The sequence below is a fragment of the Seriola lalandi genome, unplaced genomic scaffold (assembly GCF_002814215.2).
Source record: "Seriola lalandi dorsalis isolate HSWRI2012SDOR001 ecotype SW California unplaced genomic scaffold, Sedor1 jcf7180002054899, whole genome shotgun sequence".
Lineage (NCBI taxonomy): Eukaryota > Metazoa > Chordata > Actinopteri > Carangiformes > Carangidae > Seriola > Seriola lalandi.
Window position 1 is genome coordinate 119398 of NW_019525451.1, and position 25504 is coordinate 144901.

General features: G+C 46.8%; 1 protein-coding gene across 2 annotated transcripts; it reads right to left on the reverse strand.

The window, feature by feature from the left end:
• Nucleotides 1-815: 815 nt before the first annotated feature.
• Nucleotides 816-25362, reverse strand: crfa4 (cytokine receptor family, class I receptor 4). Of its 2 annotated transcripts, none has more exons than XM_023429886.2 (9): nucleotides 25164-25362; nucleotides 14312-14424; nucleotides 8632-8770; nucleotides 7117-7286; nucleotides 4394-4572; nucleotides 4154-4304; nucleotides 3936-4023; nucleotides 3593-3662; nucleotides 816-2881 (listed from the first exon to the last, which is right to left on the reverse strand). In XM_023429886.2, exons 2-9 carry the CDS (start codon nucleotides 14403-14405, stop codon nucleotides 2195-2197), a joined length of 1578 nt encoding a protein of 525 aa, XP_023285654.1. In that variant the 5' UTR covers nucleotides 14406-14424; nucleotides 25164-25362; the 3' UTR covers nucleotides 816-2194. The 2 variants fall into 2 exon arrangements, with proteins under 2 accessions (XP_023285654.1, XP_087036376.1); XM_087180250.1 differs by having other exon boundaries at nucleotides 816-2878; nucleotides 25164-25231.
• Nucleotides 25363-25504: the final 142 nt, after the last annotated feature.

Sequence of the window (25504 nt, forward strand, 5' to 3'; positions counted from 1 at the left end):
GGCACATTGAGCCGTCTGCTGAGATTTCAACACAACAGAGGAACAAGCAAACAGACACTGACTGCTGCGTGAAAAGAAAAGAAAAAGGCACATGGAGGCACAAAAAGATCACAGCAGGACGCCTACCTGCAACAGCGACCAGGAGAACACAGTGTCAGCACAACGTCTGTGCTGGGTGACCCCCGGGGTCAGAGGTGAGGGGGGGGGGTAGTGCTTTATACTCAGTGGTCCACTTCTGTCAAGTCAATCAGGCTCAGTGTCCCTGACGAGCACCTTAATCCATCCGACAACAGCTGATGGTGAAACCGACTGATCCAGTTGCGTTCGCTCGTCTTTGGTGCTCGGCGGCGTCGGTTTCGTACGTCTGGTACGTTTGGCACTCTTCACCGACGGTTTACCACTGCGAAGACGGACTAAAGCAACAGGGCAGAACACCTCAGTGACAGCGGGGACGTGCAAGCACTAAGACGTCCTCGTCGGAGTGGAATGTGAGGTAGCTGGGATCAGGGTCAGGATCTACACGAGCGCCATTAAACTTTCCCCTTCAAGGCTGGAAGCAACTTGATGCCCCAGTCTTCTTCGCTGTGTCTGCAACACTACCTGAGGTCTGTCATTCAGCATCTCTACAGTAAACTCAGCACCTTCTGTAATATTCTCACATTTGTCCGACGGGACGAAAGAAATGCACCGTATGAAAAATACATCAGACTGTGTGAGCTGTGGTGGGAGGGGGCGGGGCTTATTGAACCCAACTCTTCGTACCAGTGGATCAGACAAACGAACCAACTGTGCATTTCATGACAAAAGCGCCAACGTTTCATTTCTTTTATATTTGATTTCAGACGTGGAGGCCGTTTGTATCTGACCTCTAGTGACCTCGGAGGTCACGTCCTGTACATCTTTACCAAAAATTGCATTTCTGTTCTAATAAAGATGATTTTTTTGCTACTGTGGTCGTGTAACTGCAGACCCCCCCCCCCCCAGCGACACAGCGACATCTTCTGCTGTGTGTTCTGTGGAATAACGTGACCAGCTAGCTAGCACGATAGCGATCATCCTAATCAGAAGCTAACATGCTAGTTAGCTCTGGACTACACTCACGTCTGAAAATGAACTTCCTGGTTTATAGAAAGTTTCATGCTTTAGTCATAAAATGCTCGATCACCTTCATAAAGAAGCTCGTCCGAGTCAAATCTACACAGATCCACAGATTGTCTTTGAACCGAAGACGTTTCTCCTCACACAGATACAGGCGGCTCCGCCGGGCTAATTACTGAGGGGAACAGAATGAGTCACACGTGGATTAATACTCATTAATACTCATTAACACTCATCCATGTGCAGGATGATCTAATGTTCCACCACACGTGTAATAAAGTCCATATACCAGATGGAACATGGAGACATGAACACGACATAAAGACCGAACCTGCTTTGTTTGTTCAGCTTGTGTTTGTAGAGTCAGTCACGACAGCAGGACGGCCACAGGTAACCAAAGGTTACTGATTCCAACTCTCTAAACCCCGACCTGAAGCCACCCGAGCGCTCGACATCGAACGCACCTGCGCCTCTTATTTCTGTTTCCTGAGAAAGACGTTGGACCCTGGATGTGAAGCTCTGCGGTTTGGGAGAAGCAGCGTGTTTTAATGTGTCTTTTATATAAATCTGCACGAGGCGACAAGTTTGACCGACTTCACGGAGAACGCTTGTTTACAGAAATGTGGTTTTGAATTCTGATTCCTGCTTTTTTATTGTCTTTGCTGTTGTTGTGCCTTTGACCAAACTGTGTGCAGCGCTTCGGTCAACTGGTGCTTTATAAAGAAACCTGATTCGTTGGAATTCCTTCACCTGAAACGGGATTTTTACATGAAAATCTTTCCCCCTGCAGCTTTACCAGCCACAGGTTTGGTCCCCAAAGCATGACTGCACCTGGACAGGTGACCACAGCTGCGAAAACAGAGACAAGCCGAGGTCAAGAGGAACATTTGCAAAGGAAAACGTGTCGGTCACCGAAACACAAACGCTTTGTTATTGCACCAGAAACAGTGTTTTGTAGTTTGCAATGTTTTTTTTTTGTTTTCCGTGCGAGTCTGAACATTTCAGGTTCAGACTCTCACTTCACATGTGGCAACAGTTTCCATGTTTCAGCATATCCAGCAGTTTTCAAAGTGTTTGTGGATGTGCTTCCTGTCGTTTAGCCCTTGTTGTCGACGGTAACAGGAAGCAGAGGGACGGCGGCTTCGCTCCTCTCCGCCTCGTCGCCATCTTTCGGCTCTTTCATCACATTCTTCCTCGCTCGGTAGTCGGCCAGTTTTTTCTTCTTCTCCTCTTTCTCAGCTGCGTCGAAATCCACCCTCGCCGGCGGCGGGAACTCCCGGCAGTACGGCGGCGGCAGGCACGGCACCAGATGCACCTCGCCGCTTTCATTCATGAGCTGGACGCAGGTGTAGAAATCCTGCGGCGAGCGACTGTTGGTGACGGCGGTGGCATCGGGAGCAGGGACAGAGTTAGGATGTCCCATCACGCTGTAGTCCGTCCCCGGCAGCGACACGATCTCGGGCCTCGGCCACAGCGAGGGCATGTCCAGCGACGGGGCGAAGGCCTCGGGAGGCGAGGGGCAGTAGGGCAACAGGCTCTGTACGTACGACATCGGGTTTGTGGCTGTAAGCTGATGGTGGGCGGCCACAGGCGCCAGGTCACATGGAACCATCAACGCGTCCTTCTCTCTGTCCGTGGGGTCGGCCGGGACGCCGCAGTCCTTCGGCGTGGAGCGATACACGTTGTCGGCGCTGACCTGGTCCCAGACTTCCTCGGTGTAGCTCGGAGGTCTGTAGCTGTGGAAGTTACTGAAGTGACGGTTGATTTCATCCAGGTTCCCCTTCTGAAGTGAAGTGAGAGGTGCAAGGGAGGGAAAGAGAGAAGGACGAAGGAGAATAAAAGAAACATGAGAGAAAGATGGAAGAAACAGGAGAAGAGGTGATGTGAGAGCAAAAGAAGACAAGTGATGAAGGAAGGTAAGGGGGAAAAACAGAGGAGGAGGTGAAAAAGAGACAATGAAAGGTTTGGAGGGAAAAGCAGAGGAAGGATGGAACAGGTGGAGGAAGTGGACAAAAAGCAAACATAAAGTGAAGGAAGAGGAGAATTAAATGAACAACGAGGAGACGAGGATGGAGGTTAAGAAAGAAATAAAGGTATAATGTGAAGAAAAGGGAGGAGGAGGAGGAGGAGGTCAAAGGGTTAATAGGAAAAGAAGCAAGAGAAAGGAAAAAGAGAGAGAGAGCAGACAACGAGCAGAGGAGGATGGGAAATAAAGAAAAGGAAATACAAGGTCAGTGGAAATAATAATAATCATAATAGCTCTGTGTGTGTGTGTGTGTGTGTGTGTGTGTGTGCGTGTGTCGTATGAATGCACACGCACACACACACACACACACACACACACACCAGAAGATGCAGTTGCATAAACAATTTCAGACTTCAGAGTAAAACAAACATGGCGGCTGCCCGTCGGCCTCGGCTGGTTGCTATGCTACATTGCTACGTTTCACATCATAAAGCAAAATAAAGTGAAATAAGGAACTTCCTGCGTTACCTTCAGGAGCAGCGAGTCGATGCCGATGATCCGCGGCTTGGGGATGGGCGGCAGGAAGTACTCTTTAATTCTAGGGTGAAAACAGAAAGAGAGACGCGTTCATGCACCGACCACGTCAACACACTGCACCTGACATCGCACTGAATCCTGGGAAACCAGAGAATGAAACATGTTGAACATGCAAATTAGAAAAAAAGAGAAAGAAATCAAAACTTCTGTCCAGGAAATCATGTGGACAGATCAACTGAAGGGCTGAACCTTCATTATTAAAGTCTCTTGTTTGTTTTCTGTGTGTGTGTGTGTGTGTGTGTGTGTGTGTGTGTGTGTGTGTGTGTGTGTGTACCTCTTGCTCTGTGGAATGACACCAAAGGCGATGACGAGCAGAGCCACGACACCGACCCCCGTCACCAGGATCAGCACCAGGAGTTTACCTGCACACGTTCAACCAGAGGACATCTCATTAGAGTCACCGTCGCCCCCCCCCCACAGTAAACTACAGCAATTAGAGAACTAATTGCTGCTGCATCCTTGTTGTCACGGAAACCCTGAGCGTGGGTGTACCTGCTGGCGGTCTGGTGATGCTCATCAACAGTGTGGCGCTCCACTTGCTCCACAGGCCGTAGTTGTGCGACCGGCAGCGAACTCTGATCAGGTAGTCGCCGTAGGGAAGGCCGAGCAGCTCCACGTGAGGCTCCCGCAGCGGGTGCTTCACCTGCCGACGCCAAACACAACCCGTTAGACACACTCAGCCCGGCGAGCACTTTATTAGGAACACCTCGTGTAGCTGTGTGTTGGCCGCACCTTCCAGCTGTCGGGCTTGGTGACGCGGCGGTACTGCAGCTCGTACACCAGCGTGATCCAGCCGTACCGCAGGTCGGAGGGCACCGGGTACGTCCAGGACAGCAGCACGTTGTGGCCCAGCTCGTCCCCGCCGGCGTCCGTCAGGTTGTAGGTCAGGTTGACTGGAGCTTCAGTCTGAACTGTGGACGACACACACACACACACACACACACACACACAGGTTGTGAATGTCAAACACATGTCAGAGGAGGGGAGGAGAAGAAACGCTCCAGTGCGTCGGGTGGTTAGAGGCGGCTCCAGCTCCAGGCTCACGACTTTAATCAGCATTTCAACATTTTCCGGCCCAGAATGCACCGGCACTAATCCCGCAGTCATATGCTCGCAATAAATCATCCACTGTGGACGAGCGTCAGGACTTGTCTGTGAATATGTTCTCTGTTATCATGTTGAGTCACGGATGAGTCACATATGTAAAGACTCAAGAGATTCACACGGATCAAATAACTGAGATGAAATCTTCTGAGAAAACGTCCGCGACCTCCTGCAGCTCGTTCATTACGACCACAGCCGCACTCCAGGGTCAGAGGTCAATACAGAGAACACAAGATTTCTTTTTGTCTTTCACTCACATCCAGTCACTTACAACACAGACGAAATTCACATCATGTCTTTGATGCTGGAACTGAACTAACGACTCTGACGCTGTTTCTAATGATCTGATCATTCATCCGTTTCTGAGTGTGACACATGATTCACTGCAGAGCAACTTTGACACTTAAAGTTACGCATTCCAAAATGTACGTCATGTATTGTCCTGATCTCCACAGAACACAATCAATCAATCAATCAATCAATCAATCAATCAATCAATCATTTAAGACAATTATTTCTATTACATTTCACAGGCTGAACAATAAATCAATTAATGAAATGAAAATGTCCTCACATATGGCATAAGGACATATTTATACTTTTTATGTTTATATTTTATCTTAATCTTTGTTGTTACGTTTCCATTTTTGAGGGAGCGACGGTGACGTGACCTGATCTCCCCCTGGGGATCAATAAAGTAATCTGATTCTGATTGGGTTGTATTGATTTCTACTGTGTTTGCATTTTTTCCCATAATTCCTAGCGTCTTACAGACAGATATCTTGTTGGTTTCCTTTGCCCTTAAGAAATGTGATTATTTTAGACCTAAATCTGCATTACGATTCTTTGGGCTTTTATTCTGAAAACAGCTTCCTGCAGTTCCACATATTGTAATTATAAAAACATTGATTCTCATCTCAGTTGTTTTTATTTTTCCAACATGCAGATGAATGTCACATCAGCAGCATGACATTAGAGTGAAGACAGTCTGTCCTGTTCTGTATCTGCAGCCGTGGGTTTGATTCCCTGCAGGGCCGTGATAAGAGCCACGCCCCCTGACCTCTGCTCTCCGAGACCAACAAGAGATCGCTAAGATAGTCACAAGGACCCACATGCAAGGCTGTTACACACATGTTAGCGCTGATGGATAACACACATCTGCCGTTTCACATGACGCAAGCAGAGCGGCGTCTCACACGCGCTCAGGACGCAGATCATCCAGATAATAACAGACATCCTGTCCCCAATAAACCACGTTAACTCCACCATCACAATCTCCTCCAAAATAAGAGCTTTTCAATGTATGCATGCATCTCTATAATGATGCTCCACAGCAGGTCACATGTTCCTGATGATTAATTCTGCACGATAACGCAGCTGCTCATAATGTTTTTGATTAAAATACAGGCTCATATAGCAGCATGTCTTTCAGCTCACTCACATCACCAACGAAGCTTCTCCTCGTCTTCTTCACGTGGAAGAAACACACCCCCACCCGCAGATATTTCATTTTACAGACTTCCTTTTCTTCACAGGCTTTTATTGTGAAAAAAATATGCGTCAGGCGGTTGAATTTTATTGACTGGAGTTAATTAGTGAAGAGAAAAATAAGAGCGGGGCCGTGTTAAAGCTTTTTTTGATGTTTGTTTTTAGCCTGAGTTTGTTCATTAAAAGTTTGATGTGATTAAAAGTGGCTGACGTAGTTCTGAGCAGCTCCTGTTTGAAATGCAGCCATGCACCTACAGACAACCAACACTGTGTTCCTGCGACACTGAAGAAAAGTTAAAAACAGAAATCCTCAGGCAGCTTCTGCAGCTTGTTTTCCCATTAATTCTAGTAATAAGGTTTATTCTGGAGGTTTATTCTGAAGGTTTATTCTGGAGGTTTATTCTGAAGGTTCATTCTGGAGGTTTATTCTGGAGGTTTATTCGGGAGGTTTATTCGGGAGGTTTATTCTGGAGGTTTATTCGGGAGGTTTATTCTGAAGGTTTATTCTGAAGGTTTATTCTGGAGGTTTATTCTGAAGGTTTATTCGGGAGGTTTATTCTGAAGGTTTATTCTGAAGGTTTATTCTGGAGGTTTATTCGGGAGGTTAGGGTTAGGGACATCAGAAATCTGCTCAGGAAGTGGAAGTCACACTGAATCATATCAGCATGTCTGCGTCTTCACGTCTGACTGAGTTATAACTCTAACAGTGAATATCTCAACATAATATATCCTGATATATAAATTCTGTCACGTCATCCGGCCTAATGTGGATTTAAATTAAAACCAGCCAGGCCTGAAGGCATCTGACATGTTCACGGTCTTTATTCTACGCCTGATGAATCAGGAGGAGCTGGGTGCCTTACCTATCTCCGCCACGTCCAGGCAGTGCTCCTGGGAGGTGTAGTTCCTGTGGGCGGTGACGGCGGTCACGTTCATACAGTAGATCTTCCAGATGGACGTGTGGCTGCTGTCGAAGTGGCAGCTGTTGGGGCCGGCAGTCACGTAGTCGGGACATTCGTGTGTGGGCCCCTTGCTGTGGACACCAAGGACAAGATGACGCTTTAATGAAGCAGCAGTGGAGGAAAGACTTGTGTCAATCGTCCTCCTCTATCACAGCCTCTTCTATCTGCACCTGTTTTATATATACACCTTTTAAAAAGTGGTTTTATTTCCATTTTTTATTTGTATTGTGACTGTGTGTGTGACACAGTTTTACTTTCCTGGAAAAAAAAACATCTTTATCATTTTCTGCAAAGCGGCTTTTGTGTGACCCTGACTACAATAATAACTGTAAGAGTCTCAGTTTTAAACTGTAAGTTGGTTTTAAGCCCTAACCGCGATGCTTTTTTAAGCCCCAGCTGTATGTTTGTGATTTGGATTTGTATTTCGTCTCCTCGGGGTTTGAACTCACTGACGTATGGGCGGGAAAAAGGCTCAAGGCTTTCTGAGTCAACTGGATTGTGTTGATCTAATACGACCTTTGAGAAAATATCCTCGCTGCAGCACAATATGAACTGACAGGATGGGACTCACAGCATCACTTTACCTTCACTACCTGTCTGGAGGAGGATTTGTGTGTGAAATCTGATTTTATCATTTTGCACAAAAAAGGTCATTTAGTGCAAAAAATATTAGATTCTTCCTCCAAGCTCCTCGACACTGAGCTGCTGCACACTTTAATCATTACTCACTTTTTTAACTGCTCATTTATTCCCACCTGTTTTTGTCATCCACATTTGTGGCTGCAGACACAAACACACAAACTCCTGCAGGACAACAAGACAACAGGCAGCAACAAAGGCACAATCCAATTTGTCCTGATTACTGGGAGCAGTTTCTTCGCTGTGTGCCATATGGGCCGGCTGGCATCTGTCTGCGGCCACGTGAGGCTGAGGTCAGGATTTTCAGATCGACGAGTTAAAAGCCTCACGCTGAAGTGGAGCACGAGAAATCAAACTGGATTTAAACCGCAGGAATCATGTGACCCAGAAACTTTGGTTGACTTTTGATGTGGGGCAGTTGTGTTTGGTCTGAGCCTCTTCGCTGCAGCGGAGACGGGTCGTGCTAACAGCTGCAGTTTTATGGAGAGTGCAGGTCCGTGCTGCACGGTGTAAACGCCACTGTGTTCCTGGCCTTGAAGTGCACATGGAGGATGTTTGTTAAAGATCCTTCAGCAACATAAAGAGTGACGATGTTGTTCTGTTTATTGTCCTTTTCTCTCCACACATCTTAAGTGCTTCCCTGACGTTGTCTTTGGCCTGTGTGTGTGTCTGTGGTTTGATGTAAAGCACTGCATGACATCATCAGGTCACATGATCAGGATGTGAAAGTGCAATAAATGAAATATAATCAGACTCAGTGTAAAAACATCTACGTACTCTTTGGAGTAGCTGAGGACGTAGGTGACCTCCTCTCCCTCCGTCAGGTTGTCGAGCGGATGCCACCAGCAGGTGAAGTCCTCCATGTTGGGCGAGCGGCAGTAGTAGATGTGAGGCCTTGTTGTCACGGCAACTTCCACTGTGGAAAAAAAAAATCACAAAAGGCGAGTCAGTGCGAGCGGCGACAGCTGACAGCGCTGACAGGTGTTTTCACGCACCTGCAGGTTCAGACACAGGTGGACTTCTACACAGGTGGGAGGTGGGCTGTCTGTCACATGACAAAACATAAACACAATAACAGCTGTGTCCTGCAGCAGCTAACAGCCCTTTTATTGTGAAGGGATCATCGCTCTCCCCACAGTGTGCCGACACACCGGTCGAACCCGGGGACCCACGACATGATTTAGAGAATAGAAAAGGAGAAAACACAGAAACACAGTGTTTTACCCTGGACCTCACAGTCAGAGTCCGACTCTCTGAAATCCTGCATGAACACAACTTGATGTCATTGTGGTGCAGGAAGGCTCTGAGCCTCTCTTCTGATTGGCTGACTGTTTTCTGAGTGATCCAATAAAAATATAGAAGATTTCAGGTAAAAACACTCAAATCCTGTAAAAGTTTGGATGGTGGCTCCAGGTGGGCGGGGCTTGGTGGCTGCTTTGTTGTGACATCACAAAGTTGCAGAAGTCCTGACGGCTGGTTTTAAGGCTCAGTTTCTGAATACAGGCTGTGTGCATTTCTCTGTGGACTGAGGCTTTGATACTTTCACAGTATTAATATAGAAGCTAGAGCTGATCTATAATCACACTACACATGGACACACACCTTTACACTGGAGGAGCTTTAATGTGAAACGACAAAAACATGTTTTTCTGCGCTGGGCAGTTTTGAGATTTTTTCTTTTTTTCTTCCATCACATTTTCTCTCAGTGCAGATCTGGGATCAGTGTCCGTCTCTCTCTCTGCTGCATCGTTATCACGTCCAAACACAATCATTCCCTCTGTGTCACATAATGTGTCGGTTTCAACCATGAATGTGTGGAATGACAGAAAACACACACACACACACACACACACACACACTCTATTCCCTCTCTGTTTGATGGACTGTTGGTCCCATGACTGTGATTTAGAGCAGCAGTGGAAAACTGATCAGTGAAAACAGCAGGAAGCAAGAACAGAGCTGCGCACACACACACACACACACACACACACACACACACACACACACACACACACACACACACACAGACGCATCATCAGAGACGAGGTCGTGGTGGATTCTGAACAGAGATATTTTAACAACATTATGTTATTTAAGCATTAAAGCAGAACAACATGTGACCTGACGGTTACAACTGTACGTTCGTGTCATTATCGACTGTCAGTTCATCCACTCATGGTAAACAAGCCGTGCCAGTTTAAAGCATGAGTGGGTACATTTCCCTGCAGATGATGTAACAAGGGTTCAGTATCATTTGTCTGAATGAAGATGTGTTTTCAACAGGAGAATGAACGAGCAGAGAAAAGGAAGTGAAATAAAAGCACCTGCTTATTTCAAATAAACTTGAAATACCATATTTTACATTCATACGTCCATTGTCCATTTGTTTCTGTTTGCAGCTGCATTTGTTGAGTCAGTTTCTGTCTCTCCTCTTATTTCTTGTCTCAGGACAAAACTCAGGATGAGAATTTGACCTCTGATGAGCCGACAGAGTTTGAGACTTCCTGTTTGGACTCCTCGTCCATGTCGACGCCTGAGGCGTGTTGGACGTGAGTTGAGATTGTTCAGTTCCTCCTGTTACACATGTGCCACCACAAAGACTGTGTGTCCTGCTTGTCATGTCGAAGAAAGAAAAGACATCATGTGGCCTTCACAGATGATGGCAGCGGGAGGCGGCAGTAATCCATCAGAGAATGCACGGAGCTGCAGAGCGAGGGCAGCGGGGAAACAAAGGCCTGTTGTGTTTGCAGTAAGAAGCTCAGTGAGCCACGCTGCAGGGACTTTCTGATCAACAACCTCCACTTCTCAGAACTAAAGCGAGAAAGGACGCCCGCTGGCCACAAACACAGCCGCACTCGTTTATACCTGCGGCACATCAGATTGTCCTGCAGGTGCTGTGCAGCGCCTGTAACGCCCAGTTTGTTTCCCATCAGGAATTAAATAAGAGCTTAATTCTAGTTTAATTGCATGAGCGGACATAAGGCTGTTGTGTTCGATGGACCATGCTGCAGGTTTTACACTGAAAAATCCACCTGTAAAGGCTTCAAACAGAAGCAGAGACTCACTGATGCCTCCACAGACAGAAGATCAGAAGACAGTGAAGATCATTCGTTACTGGTTCTCCAGCCACCAAAGATGGGAGAGGAAAGATCCACACTCCAACACAATCGACCTCTCAGATCACTCTCTCCTCCAGGAGGAAATCCAGCTGCCACACGTCTGATATTTATTGTTACCTGGACAGGTGTTTCACAGCAGAGCTCCGGGGGCGAGCAACGTGACGATGAAGAGAGGGAGAAGAAATCCCTGCAATAAAAACATGCTCACGGATCCAATAACCAGAGACACACCTGAGAGCTCAGGTAAGAAGAAGGAGAGCTGGTTATAAATGTCCTTAAACTGCCAACCGGACAGTACAGGCCTCAGAGGGGAAGTACTCACTCTTTGTGTACTTTGTGTAGTATTTTACACACGTCACTTACAGTCGAAATCGTTACGGAATTAAAACAAAAGTCACATGATGAAGTTATGATGAACTAATGAGACGAGGCCAATCAGCTGCAGCGGAGACGAAGCTGCTGATTGGATGCACCGCCCGGATCATGTTGCCCGACCACCAGGTGCATGCTGGGTCTGGCTAACGCTAAATGCTAAGATACTGAGGAGCGCAGTGAGACAGGTGTGTGCAACAATGCACAGCATCAACAACTACTGCGTTGCCTAGCAACATGGCCTTTTTTCCGTGGAGTTTATGTTGTTCAGTCTATAAGACGCAGCAGCTGAACAGAGTCGATGTGTAGAACAGCTCCACACACAACGACCTCAGTTCAATCATCAGCAGGTCATGATGTCACAGCGTCAGAGCCAGGCTGAAGATGCTCTTTCACTATATATTTTCTATCATATATTACTGTTATCAACATATTTTTTTCCCGCTTCTCTTCTCCATTTTAAAAAGGAGCGCAGGAACGTCCATGCAGAGAACATCTGGCGTTGGCAGCTGTCGGAGAGCGAGCTGCGCCTCAGGTGTGTGATTTTGAAGCAAAGTGCAGCAATCAGACACGGAGGGTTTTAAAAGACGGCGTCCGCCTCCTGGAGCTGTGTTTAACGCTGCTGCAGGCAGGCTGTTTCTGAGCGGCTGTTGTTTTTATATTCTTATTTATAAGGAGGTGAAAGGACTGAGGAGGAAGGTCACGCTGAGGGAGCGAGCTGTTTACACCCTGAGATCCCATCAAGCTCGTATAAAATCATTAATACCTTGTGATTTAATGCCATTGTCCAGAATACCACATCTTTTATTCTGAAAAGAAACATCCTCTGTGTCACCGTGGTGATGTTATCTTGAAAACTCCACATCTGGAAAAGTTTGTGAGTGAGCTTTCATTTCCTGTGAGTTTCAAAATAAAACTGTGTTTATTCTTAAGTGGTCAGAGCAGCTTTAGTTTAAAAGACATTTATCATGTTTGTAGATCTACAGCTGCTGCTCATCCTTCATCCACATCAGCTCAGGGACGTCTCAGGCGTGTGATTGGCTGACTCCTGCTGTGGCGTTTGTTTGTGGCGGCGTGGAGGAAACAAGCCGCTTCAGACGCTCCACGTCAGAACAGAGACGCGACAGAGAGACGTCAGGACATGAAATAATGAGACTGACTGGAAGTCCATTACACACAGGCCTGTGACATTTTGTGAGAAGCACGAACAACCTTTCAGTTGGGACAAAGACAAACCTCAGTCAGGTGAGACGACACATGAAGACGTGACAGTGTGTCTCTGTCTGAAGTCTGGGTTCGACTTCTGGCTGGAACTCAGCTGATGCTCCGAGGGTCACATCAGGTCGTCCATATTCACCACTCGTGTTTGCAGTCTATAATGTTGTCATCCTGATTTTTCCACACTGTAAATCTGTTTTATACTCGACTCTACACACACGACATCTACTTCCTGTCTGTCCGTGCTGGTAGAGGGATCCCTCCTGCTTTTATCCTGTTAAAAGCTTTTTGTTTGTGGAGTTTCTCCTTGTCCAACTCGATGGTCTGAGGACAGAGGGTTTTGTAAAACCTAGAGGCAAATGTTCAGTGTTTTATTTAGATTCTTTCTACACATACACGTCCGAACGAGCCACAAACGTCTGACTAAAAAGCCCAAACTGAGGCTGAAACAGCAGGTCTGTGCAGGTCTAAGCTGCTCCTAGGAATGAACAGAACTTCAGCAGTGAAACCACAGCAGAGCTGTTCGTCATCCTCCCCGCCGAGGCTTCATCCAGCTGCTGACACGTCCAGCTGAGCGAAGAGAAAGCGTCGGACACAGCTGGCCGCCGTCTGAGCGCGAGCCCCGTCAGACAGCTGCTGCTCTTTTCTTTTAAAATAGCCACAGACCCACGTGGGAAAGTTTCCACTGACCCCGGCGTGAACGTCACCGCGCCACGGTCACCGGGCGGTTACCGGATCGATGGCTGATTGTTGTCAGAGCGGAGGTTAGAGTTATTATCTCTCCATCTGATCAGCAGCTCGCACCGTTCAGTCCCATCAGGCTATTGATCACGAGAACTGACGAGTCAGACCTGTGATAAAGACTCCTCACTGTTCTATACTGACTCTGTTTTCACCACTGTCTGTCTGTCTGTCTGTCTGTCTGTCTGTCTGTCTGTCCGTCCGTCTGTCTGTCTGTGTTTGTTTATTTGTTTGTCAGCAGGAAAACACAAACACTGCTGAACTGAGAACATAATGAATCCAGTAGCTTCAGTCTTTCTCTCATTTATCTTGTATAAATTCAATCAATAAAAACCTGATGAAGTCAACAGCTCACAACAATCATCGTTTACACTTCACGCCTATACAACCTAAATGAGATGTTCTCATAGGAGAGGTAATGACTCACAGCTGCTCCAGTCCTCCGGTCGGCTGACGTCAGAGCGACAGATAGAAACCTCCCGGGGAAAAGGTCAAAGGTGCTTTTATGATGATGATGATGATTTTAATGACTGGCTGTTTGAGTGAATGTCACGGCTTCAGTTCAAAACACTTCTTCCACTGGATCGATCTCCTGCTTTTTATTTCTATTTTCATCCAGTTTTCTTACTGTTTTTATTTTCTGGAGCTTTTTAGTAAAACATAAATATTATTTAGTTTGTATTATTATTATCACGTTACCATCCCCTAATCCACACGCCCTTCTGTAAATCCTCCAGCTGTGGACGAGGAGCTTTGAAGACACAGGAGGAGGCTGGAAGTGAGTCACTGAAACACCTGATCCAGGGTCAGTGTTTGTTTAGAGCTAACACTGACATCAGCAGCAACAACACACTCATCACATCAAGTGTATCTTAAGCTGCTAATGAGGAAGGATGGAAGAATAATAAAAACAATCCCTGCAGAAGATACACAGTGTGTGTTTTTGTTTGTTTGTTCACTTCATTATTTTCTGGCGTTAAAGACGCCGGGATCAGACTGAGACTCACTGTGGTCGCCGTGTCCTTCTTTATACGTGACGTCCTGAGTGACGGTCCTGCTGCAGCCCGCCACAGGAAGCAGACAGAGCAGCAGCCACAGCATCCTGCCGCCTCCTGTCGACCTGTCCACACACACACACACACACACACACACACACACACACACACACACACACACATGAAAACAAACAAAACAACATAAACAAATGAGCAGGAAACCCCCAACAACACCTCATGATTAACTTCCACCAGCAGAGACATTTCCTCTCCTCTCTCTCCTCTCTCTCCTCTCTCGCCCTCATGAATCATTCACATTTTTAATTCATTTTAAAAGAGTGCAGATGTGAGAATACTTTGGCTATTGATTGATGACAGATTTCAGGCTTTTTGATGTGGGCGGAGTCTTAGTGAACATGAACATGGGAGAATAAGCGTTATATTAACGAGCGCTCCTCTTCATCCAGCTGATTGCTTGTGCAGATATTCAGATCCTGTGTGGTATGAGTATGTGACGGGCTTCATGTGTCCCTCCACATTAATTAGGCTTCTGCTCGTCAGACCCACACATCTCTGGGCTTTAAAGGTCTGCTGAAAGCTCATTACTCTAATCAGCTTAGTCCAGTGAACTGCTCCGTCAGAGACACTGAGCATGTGCAGAACGTCAGGCCACGAGTTATGGACACAGATATGAACTAAACTGATGAAATGATTTTCTCCTTTGCATGAATGTGACAGAACAGATGTCGCCCCTCGGTCTGTGGGTCACGATCACCAATCACTTCAATCTGCAGGACGTCATTTCACCCGGAGAATCAAGGATCCACATTTAGTTCCCTAACCTGCCGTGAAGGTCGGACTGTGCTGGTCCACCAGCTATCAGGGTCAGCCTACCTGCCAAAAACTACCTGCCAAAAACTACCTGCCAAAAACTACCTGCCAAAAACTACCTGCCAACTCCTCCAGGAACCGAGAGGCTAGAGCCTAAAAGTAGATCCCGAACCTGGAGGTGGAGCCATGCGTCACTATCAGGAAACTCCCTGCCACTTTTCCAGGAACCACTTTGAGAGCTCAGGAGCTTCAGCTGCAGCTCTGGAGGAGCGAGGGTCTGAATCTACTTCCTGTTGCTCTCACGCTGGATTCCTCTGAGCCGACGGCCACTGATTGGTCCCTGGCGACAGGTGCTCTAGCTTTACCTCTGCACGTCACCACAGTCACGACTCATGCAGCAGTGAACAACATCACAAAGACTCTGTTGCTTAGTTTCTGTTTGTGTGTGTGTGGGATCAATAACGTTGTTCAGGCTTAAACAAGGTGATGCATCAGTGATCAAATCAAATAACGTATCTGATCAATAATCAACCAGCTGAAGAGTCTGTCTGCAGACTCCGGAGGACGTCCTGAGGTTGTTGTCTTCTCTGATGGACACAGCTTGTGATTTGTCCCATGGTGCAACAGAGGTCAGGACAGCTGACTCTTATTGTGGCGGGGCAGCTGCTGTCCGTCGCAGCGTGTGGAGTCTCTCATTCAGCTCAGGGACTCGTTCCCGCTCTGACCAAAGTCCTGATTAACTGATTTCATTTGTGGATCTGATTAATCGAGCGTCTTTGACCTCGATCTCACATGATTTAGTTCAAGCTACAGGCTGCCATCATCTTCCTCCTCCTCCTCCTCCTCCTTTCCATTTTCCTTCCTTCAATCCTTCATGCTTTCCTTTACATCCCTCCTCATCTTTCTTTATTCTGTTCTTCCTTCCTCATTTCTTCCCTTCCTTCTTTTTTTTCCTCAGTTTTTTGTTTCTCCAAATTTTACCTTCTTTCATTCCATATATTATTTTCCTAATCCTTATTTTTCTTATATATTGAGGTCTTTGTTCCAGTGGTTTCCAGCTGCTGACAGCTGTGAGAGTCAACCTGGGACAGCAGACACCAAACACACAATAAAACAACCTAATAAACCTGATGTAAAGGGCCGTCGCTCAGACTCAGTGATGGAGTCACTCGGCAGCTCGAGGCTTTTCCACTCAGCTGTTATGAGGAGCAGGATGACAGAAGTGACATGCAAACAGCAGCAGCTTGATCCTCCAGCGCTAAGACAACAATCACTGAATAATCCCGGCCTTGATCGTGCAGGAGGACAGGATTAAAACTGCAGACCTCGCTCACCCTCACACACCCTCACACACACACACACACACACACACACACACACACACACACCACAGGACGAAAGGACTCGACCTTCAAGATCAAGCAGGACTGCTCAACTCCCCGACACCAGCCCCCCCCCCCTTCACTCTGCCAGCTATCACATCTGAAGGAAACCAGTGCCACTGATTTCCCTCTGCAGCCACGCAGGACTCGGACCAGGAGCCGCTCCAGAGATTCACTGTCACACCTCCATGAAGTCCAGGGACAGATGTTTAAAACAAGGGAACATGATCGTAATGAGGCAACAGCTGATTAAAGCTCATGTAAACAAGACAAAGGGTCGTGTCATCGGTCAGCTCGGAGCCCTCAGGGGTGTGAAGCCACCAGGTTTTAGACCTCATCACTTTCTCCTTCTGATGATTCAGTGATTCAGTCTTGTGCTGATGCACTTTGATTCTACTGGTGCGGTGTGTGTTTGTTAGCAGCAGCTTTCTGCAGAGCGTCGTCCCGGTGGACCGTGCACTGTGCTCCATCTCAGAGTATTCTATCATGTGTTTCAGTCAGGAAACATTTATGAGTGACACCAGTTTTTTCCCGGCTCCTGAGCTAATTCACGACTTCCTGTCACACAGACGTCACACAAGCGGCCGGAGGGGAAAGCTTCATGCATGTGACCCGTCCTCGGGCCGAGGGGAAGCTTCTCTCATATTCCTTCCTGGTCTTTATTCATCACACTGTCCGGTCCGCGTGAAGCCGGAGGGACGAGTCCATCTGAGGGACGTCCGCTGCAGGACGACGTATTCACACTTTCACCGCGGCCATAATGATTGCGTAAACACGGAGCCTAATGTGTCCTTAAAGCTCATTAGCTGAGGTGTAACTTTGATAACACCTGGACACGTCTGCACCTGTTTACACTTGTGATTACGAAATGACTTGCCATCACATTGATAGCCTCTTTTATTGGCCTGTAAATCCACAGCACACGTGTCGAAGCAACTCCAGCACCTGGTTGCTTTCTCTGACACAAAGGTGAGTGTGTGTCGTTAGAAAGCTCCTTTATTTCAGGCTGGAGTCGTTTATTCAACACGTCTCCGCGTCCTTCAACCCTAATGATGTCAACCATAAGTCCCACCGCGCACAAACTGAACTGTGAGGGGAAGAAGCTGCTGCTGGGAGGCGGATGAATGAATAACCGGGGGGGTTTATAGACTGAGGACTTTGGCAAGCGGAGGATGGGACCGCAGAACGTACAGTACCGATGTTCTGCAGTATCAGGACTTTGAATGGACGGCTGATAGAAAGTTGTGCTGCTTTCTGCATCTTCACAAACATGAGTCATAATCTGCCGCAGGTTTAAAGTCCGTGACGGGAACATTGTGAGGAAAAACAGCTCCACCTCTTCTACCGGGAAAACAACAATAAGAACACGTCTGGTTGATGGAGCCGCCCTTCACATTAAAGCAGCTGTTTTAAAGTGGATTCGTCTTTGGTTTTGGAACGACTTGAATTAAGGTTTTATAGATCACACGAGGGAAACACACCTGAAGAAGAAGTCACTGCTGCTGTCAATATAACCACTATGATATTACGTCTTATTTTCCAGAGGAGAACTAAACACCTCAGGTAATACACATATACATATATATATATATATATATATATATATATATATATATATTTGAATCCTGAAGGCCGTAAAGTTTGAGTTAATTAATCGTTGTATCTTGATCCCATCATTCTTCATGTATCTGGATGCGGAGTGACTCTATAGAGAGGACAGGAAGTTCTGTGTCAACAAGTCGGTCTTTGTTGCTGGTTTTCGCCTGCGCTAATGCTTCCTCCAAAAATACTTTCCCAAACACTGTTTATTCATTTTACAAATTAAGTCATTAACCCATTACCTGGAGCATCAGCAGGTCTGAAGAGTCTCAGAGCTTCAGTGTGTCAGTTACAGATTTAAATAAACATCAGGAAGTGAAGGAAGCAGCAATTAGAGCTTAATAAATGGTCTCCATCCTCCATATAATTAGTCCCAAATTACACAATCTCATCCGGGGGAGTTCCCTAGAAACTGCAGGACATTTAAGGAGCTGTAATCGAGTAGAAACAGTATGACATCTAATATGATTAACTGACTGCAGTTTAAAAAGGCGAGAAATCCCCCGTGTTTTCAGATTTCTCCAAAAACCATCCACTCATTAGTTAAAACCATTAAGACCTCGTGCTCTGGGCCCAGAGCTTTGCCTCTGCAGCCACGCAGGACTCGGACCTGCTGACTCTCGTTAGCAGCGATACGTCCACCTCCGTTTGTCCTGAAGGAGCCGCTCCAGAGATTCACTGTCACACCTCCATGAAGTCCAGGGACAGATGTTTAAAACAGGGGAACATGATCATCATGAGGCAACAGCTGATTAAAGCTCATGTAAACAAGACTAAGGGTCGTGTCATTGGTCATTTCTGCAGCAGCAATTAGAGCTTGATAAATGGTCTCCATCCTCCATACAATTAGTCCCAAATTACACAGTCTCATCCGGGGGAGTTCCCTAGAAACTGCAGGACATTTAGGAGCTGTAATCGAGTAGAACCAGTGTGACATCTAATATGATTAACTGTCTGCAGTTTAAAAAGGCGAGAAATCCCCCGTGTTTTCACATTTCTCTGAATCTTTCCAAAAACCATCCGCTCAGTTAAATTCATTAAAAGCTCGTGCTTTTACAACATCCACTCCATCAGCCGGTCGTCTTCCCTCCAGCAGCTTCTCTGACCTGAACACACACTGTGTGTTAGAGAGAAGCACGAGGAAGCAGCTGGAACCTGTTGAGCTCCGCAACACAAACACCGTCACACACGGAGCAGCAGCTCTGAACCGATGTCTGACCCGTTTCTCAAAGGTTCATCCGTCACACGAACGCAGCATCCCTCCTGCATCCTGCCTCGCCATCTGACCCTCAACGCCCAATCGCAACACATGCCTCACCTGTTGCCGTGACAACAGGCTCCCTCCCCATACCGCGCCCGATCGATTCCCATCCGCAGGCTCCAGCTGGAAAGCTTTCTGACGACCCCCGGGGCTGACGGGATAATCTATACGACTGCGCCGTGAAGCTTAACGCCGCGCCGTGCACACCCAGCGGTGAACACGCACTCACATCACAACAGGTTGCCGCTCACAGGGAGGCGGATGATCAAACTCTCAGCACCTTCATCGACCCACAGGGGAAATAACAGCGAACTGGCCCTTGATAGATGCTTCATCCTTTTCCAGCCGCGGAGGAAAATTGAAATCATTAACGTCAGAGATGAAACGCCGCAGTGACTCCACGTTCACCTGAACACTGAAAACTAAAACTAACAAACTTTCAATCCTTTAGTGGAGATGAACAATAAAGTGAAAACACTTTAATCCAATCATCCGTTCGACCGTCAGCTAATGTCATTGATAATGTGACTATTGAGTGATCTGCTAAATGCCAATCAAAAAAACAATGTATTGACACCGGATGCTTCTCTCCACCTCTTATGTTTTCCACTTTTCTAAAAAGAGAAGAAGAAGTGTAAAACATGAGCCGCTGTGAACCGACGGCGGCTCGCACCGGAGAGGAGGAAGTACAAACAGCACGAGACGTTTCCACGGCGCCGACCCGGTACATCAGCTACTAGTCGATGCATGAGTCACGGCCGTTAAGTAGCTTCACTTGTTTGCACTCACACATATCGAGTGGCGAGGAAAAGTGACGTTCCCTCGGGGCTGCAGCTGCTAAATCTTTCCTGAACAAACTCTGAGGAGTGAAACATGGCGTCCAGTCTGGAGACGAGGACGCTCTGAACATTCATGGAGGAATAAAGAAATTACATTTCCATCTCTTTACGGCTGTTTGGAGCTGCAGCAAGTTGTCCATTAATCTAATCCAGTCTGGAGTTCCCTCCACAGACACCTGTCCACACGAGGCCTCATGTGACCTCAACGACCCCACAAGAGGTTAAAGCCTGGGACCCCCCCAGTCAGCAGCACTGAGGTCGAGTTTCAGGCTCCGTTCACACGACCTCGTGTTAGTTTCAAACCTCATCTCTTCTGCTTGAAAACCCTGAGGTTGTGTTTTATTTTGAAAACCCTGAGGTTGTGTTTTCTTTTGAAAACCCTGAGGTTGTGTTTTATTTTGAAAACTCTGGGGTTGTGTTGTCGTCTGGACAGAAAGTGAGACCTTTGTAAACGATGAGGTCACAGCCACGGTCTCTCCTGATTGGCTCTCATCAGCCTGGACTACCTGTGGTGAATGACAGTGTCACTGACCTTGTTGTCTTACATTCTCTGTATTAATGCTACAGCTGTCTTTGCTAGAGACAATCTACTTCCTGTTTACACCGGCTCGCACATGAAAACGTAGAAGTGCGGACGCAGCCTCAGCTGAGAGGTGGAGCAGGAGGAGCAGGTCCAGTTGCCTTCAGAACCTCGGAGAAACACGTAAAATACAACTCCTGCTCCTCCTACAATGCTGCTCCCATGGCAACACATCTGCCACCAATCCAGCTGTTTGTCCCAAAGCCACATCGTTCACCCCTTAGCTCTTTCTACCTTTGGCGATAAAACGTAGACACTGACATTTAAAGCAGCAGCTGTTCCTGTGTAATCGCAGCACCGTCGCATTTATTCTAAAACAATTAACTGTTTCTCTGAAGTTCACGGCTGCAAACCTCTGATGAATCCGCTGTTCGTCCTCGTGAAGCCGGCAGGAGCTTCACCGGAGAGCCGGAGAAATTCATCCCGACAGCACAAACCTTTAAAAAGCTATTTCAAATAAGAGATAAGGCTTATTCAAATGGCGGCGCTGCTGCTGTTTCATCACAGCTCTGTCCCCACAGGCGAGTCTCTGACCTTTAACAACAAAGACTCTCATTAAGCCCCAACACACAAACAGGGAAGAGACTTTACAGTAATGCGTCACTTAAAGACGGAGGTGGTTTATGGATTTTTGTGACATTCAGTTGAATTAATTGCCACATTTAGTTTGTCAACGTCAGACTGACAACAGCACGAAACATGCTTCTATATTAATACTGGGAAAGTGTCAAAGCGCCTGTTTTAACCGTGTGTTCATGAACGTGCCGTAAACTTACAGTCCACAGGAAGCTGTCATCAGATCAACAAATCACTGCTGCTGTCATTTTCCTGTGAGGACCGTCTCTAAAACGTCTGCTAATTGATTTTCAAGCTTCACACACACAAACGACTTCTTCAACAACACGAGCACCGAGCGAGTCAGGGTTTATTCTCTATGTGCTTCATGGAAGTCAGACAATTACATCAGGCTTTCAGGGTAAAGCCTATTCCCTGAAGTGTGGCGACTGTTCTCACACGGCAGCGAGAGAGAGAGAGAGAGAGAGAGAGAGAGAGAGAGAGAGAGAGAGAGAGCGACGAGACGTTTCTGTCGGACTTTGTGGCTTCGACTTCAACCGTCATGTGCAGATCCAGCAGTGATAAGTCTTATCTGAGAGATGTACGCTGCTCTGGAGCTCCATTCCTGCAGTGGTCAGAGCATCCACCCATCACAGCTCACACAGCGCCTCAGGCAACACACACACACACACACACACACACACACACACACACAGGAAACACAGATCTGAACAGACAGGGTCATTCGATCCACAGGGAGTCACATGTGAAGTCTGCAGCATTGTATAATCCTGTCCACTTTGACCTGTTACTAATTAACAGACAGACTATCATTACTGGGAACAGGCTGATATATGCTGACACACACACACACACACACACACACACACACACACACACATAATGACCAGAGTATCATCACTGTTGAGCAACAACAACAGTTTTAAACTATTTCTTCAGTCTGAATCTACTGTTCCTGTTTCATACAGGTGGAGTCCAACCTTCCTGCGCAGGATCCAAGGGACTGGCAGGAAGTCATGTTTGGATTTTACCACACATGATGCTCGGGACAGACAGATTTTGGAGGAGGAAGTGGTGGTTTCAGTTTCAGAGGCGGGACAGAGGCGCAGTGTGAGATCTCCGCTTTAATCATCTGCACCGCTCTCGTGTTTTAACGAGATTAAAGCGGCGAGCGCTGCAGATTCGTTGGGCGTGGACGACACTAGGGGGCGGTCTCACTCACTCAGTCACTTTACATCCGGTCGCGACGACCTGAGCCCCGTCTCCAACCTGTTTTAATCTGAACTGGGTTAGAAAAACAAAAAGCGGGACGGTCCCGCTCGAGTTTAACATGGCGGTTTAGAAACGACAGCTTCGTCTTCTGTTCACTAAGAAAACAGCAGGCGGCAGAGTCAGAGACGCTTTGGTGTCAGCCGCAACGCAACCTCCAAACCAGCGAGGCTCTGAGCGACACGCTAACATCAGCTCTCTCAGTAACTGTAGTTAAGTGAATTATCTTTGCTCAGTCCGACAGAAACAAGACGCCTGCAGCTTCTTCCAGTCTGCGCCGATAATCAACATGTGACGTTAAAGGTCACATGACACATGATGGAACTAAATGTATACGTTTAAATGGATTTTCCAATGAAATGCACAGAAGACAGGACGCACTGTACGCTGCTGATAATGTCAGACCCTGCAGTACAGGCAGATCCTTTGTTGCCTCTCTCATCCATTAAATACTGATTTCATACTCACATAAGCTTTAAACAAAGTGCAGGAAGCAAATCAACAAGACCTGAGCGTCAGCTGCTTCTCAGTGTGTGTCCGGTCTGTCCTGGATCTGCTTTCTGGGTCTGTGGTTAAGTGCACGCTCAGGTTTGATTAGATCGTCACGGGTTTTCATCGGAGTCTGACCTCTGACCTCTTCTACAAACTTCAGCTGGAAGGTTATTTTTTCATTTTTAATCAAACGGGATTAAAAGCTTAAATAATAACAGCACATCACGTCACTGATGGAAGAGGTGACGGCCGCACACCAGTTTCCATCCCAGACGCTCAGGTCAAAGGTCAAACTCTTTGAATGGTTAAACATATAATAATAATTAATAGTTACAATAATATAATCATAAGAAAAACAGTTTGAATCTATTTAAGAAGCTGTTTACATGACAACATCTGGACAGAAGCAACGGTAACAGGAAGCGAGCTCGTAAACGTAAATGTGGAGTTGGAGGATGAACAGCCGCATCACGACGCCGGACTGCACGACAACAAACCAACAAACACTGTGAGAGAATCTGTTTTTCTGATCGTCCTCTCTTCGTGGCGTCTCCGCATCTTCACCATCGCTGTTCTTGCTGCTTTATAATTTATATCAAACTTCCAGTCTTGTGTTCAGCGTTTCCCTTCTGCCCAGGTCACCGGCAGCAGATCGTTACTCATTCATCACATTAGAGTAAGAATTAATTTAAAGGATTATGTCACTTTTGAAAAGGTCAGAGTTCATGTCAGAGCTTTACATTTTAACTTCATGCAGTTTAGCACACGGTTAATATTCTGCAGAGTCGTTCATTCACTGTTGAACCTGCGACGCGTCGGACGGAGCCTGAAATAAACCACAAGAAAAGCTCAATGTGTGTGTTTTACTTTGTGACGTTAAGCTTTCGGATCACTGGCGTTTTAACTGTAAAGGCTGCTGGTATCAAACGCTCCGACCCAAGAACCAGGAGGTCCGGCAGAGACGAGGAGGACTGAACTGTCTCTGAATCAAACTCCTCTCAGACCTTCAGCTGTCGGCGGCTGTAACGTCCCTGCTGCTGGATTCGTCTGATCCTCGTGTCTGTAATTCTACTTCAGTTACAGCAACGTCAAATAAAAGTGAAGCAGCCAGAGAAAACATCTGGTTTGCCCCGTGTGTTCGAGGTGTGGCCGTTCTTATCTGTTACTGCACATGTGGGTGTTCAGCAAGTGCAGGTCGCACTGAGGGGAGGGGGCAGTTTGTTTGTTTTGTGCCGTCTGGTGACGCCGGCTTCTTCACCAGTATCTCGGATGTCTGGGATCAATGGTGCTAAAATGTTTTAACCTTTATTGAAACAGGGGAGTCATTCAGAACAAGCGGCCTGGCTTAAGGCAAAGAGCGTCGGTCCATCACAACCACATTCTGTCTGTTGTCCTGATGAACCGAACCCAGATAAAGTGAAAATAACTTTACTGACTGACATGAAAATATATCTGTGTAATAAACTGGACGTGTTTGTTTAGATGATAAACTTGTGACAGCTTGTTGACGCTGGCATGCAAACCCAGATCACTCCAATTAACAAAGAAGATCCAACAGCTGTGGAGGAGCTGAGTCACTTCTTAAATCACCAAACTGTCTTTTTCTTCAGGATGAGCAACAGGTGGAACATCTCTAAACACTTAGTGACACTGAACACACCACGGGCAGCCACACTCACTCATACATGCATACACACTTTGTTTACTTGGAAAATTAATTAATGACGCGTTATAATCAGTAAAAACAATCTCCTGCAAAAAGACATTTAAGGTTTTAATCTCAGAAAGAACAAAGTCTGGAAACGTCATGTTTTTTTGTTTTTCTTACATTTTTATAATCGAAAAAAAAAAAAACAGAAAACTAAAAAATAACTAAATTAGCATTTTTATTTGACCAGAATTTAACCTGTACCCTATATGCACGCGGTTCCTAATTAACTGCTGTTTCCTCTCAACTTTTAATTAATGAGGCGCAGCAGTGCACAGCGCTGCGTGCACGTTCAGCTTCACATTATAAAACATGAATCTGTTTTACCTCTCAAGTGAATGAACCGCTTCCTCCTGCTCCTGCTGCTCCTGCTCCTGCTCCTCCTCCTGCTCCTGTTGCTCCTGTTGCTCCTGCTCCTCCTGCTGCTCCTGCTGCTCCTGCTCCTGTTGCTCCTGTTGCTCCTGTTGCTCCTGCTCCTCCTGCTGCTCCTGCTGCTCCTGCTCCTGCTGCTCCTGCAAAGCCTCCTGGAAGGTGACTCCTCAAACACAGACCCGCATGTGGACCGGGACCAGCGGGGGGCCGGGCGATGCGGTCGGTAGTCCGGGTGAACTCCCTGTGGAGCGGACGGAGCTGCTGTGTTTGTTGGAGCGGAGTGTTGCGTTCACTGC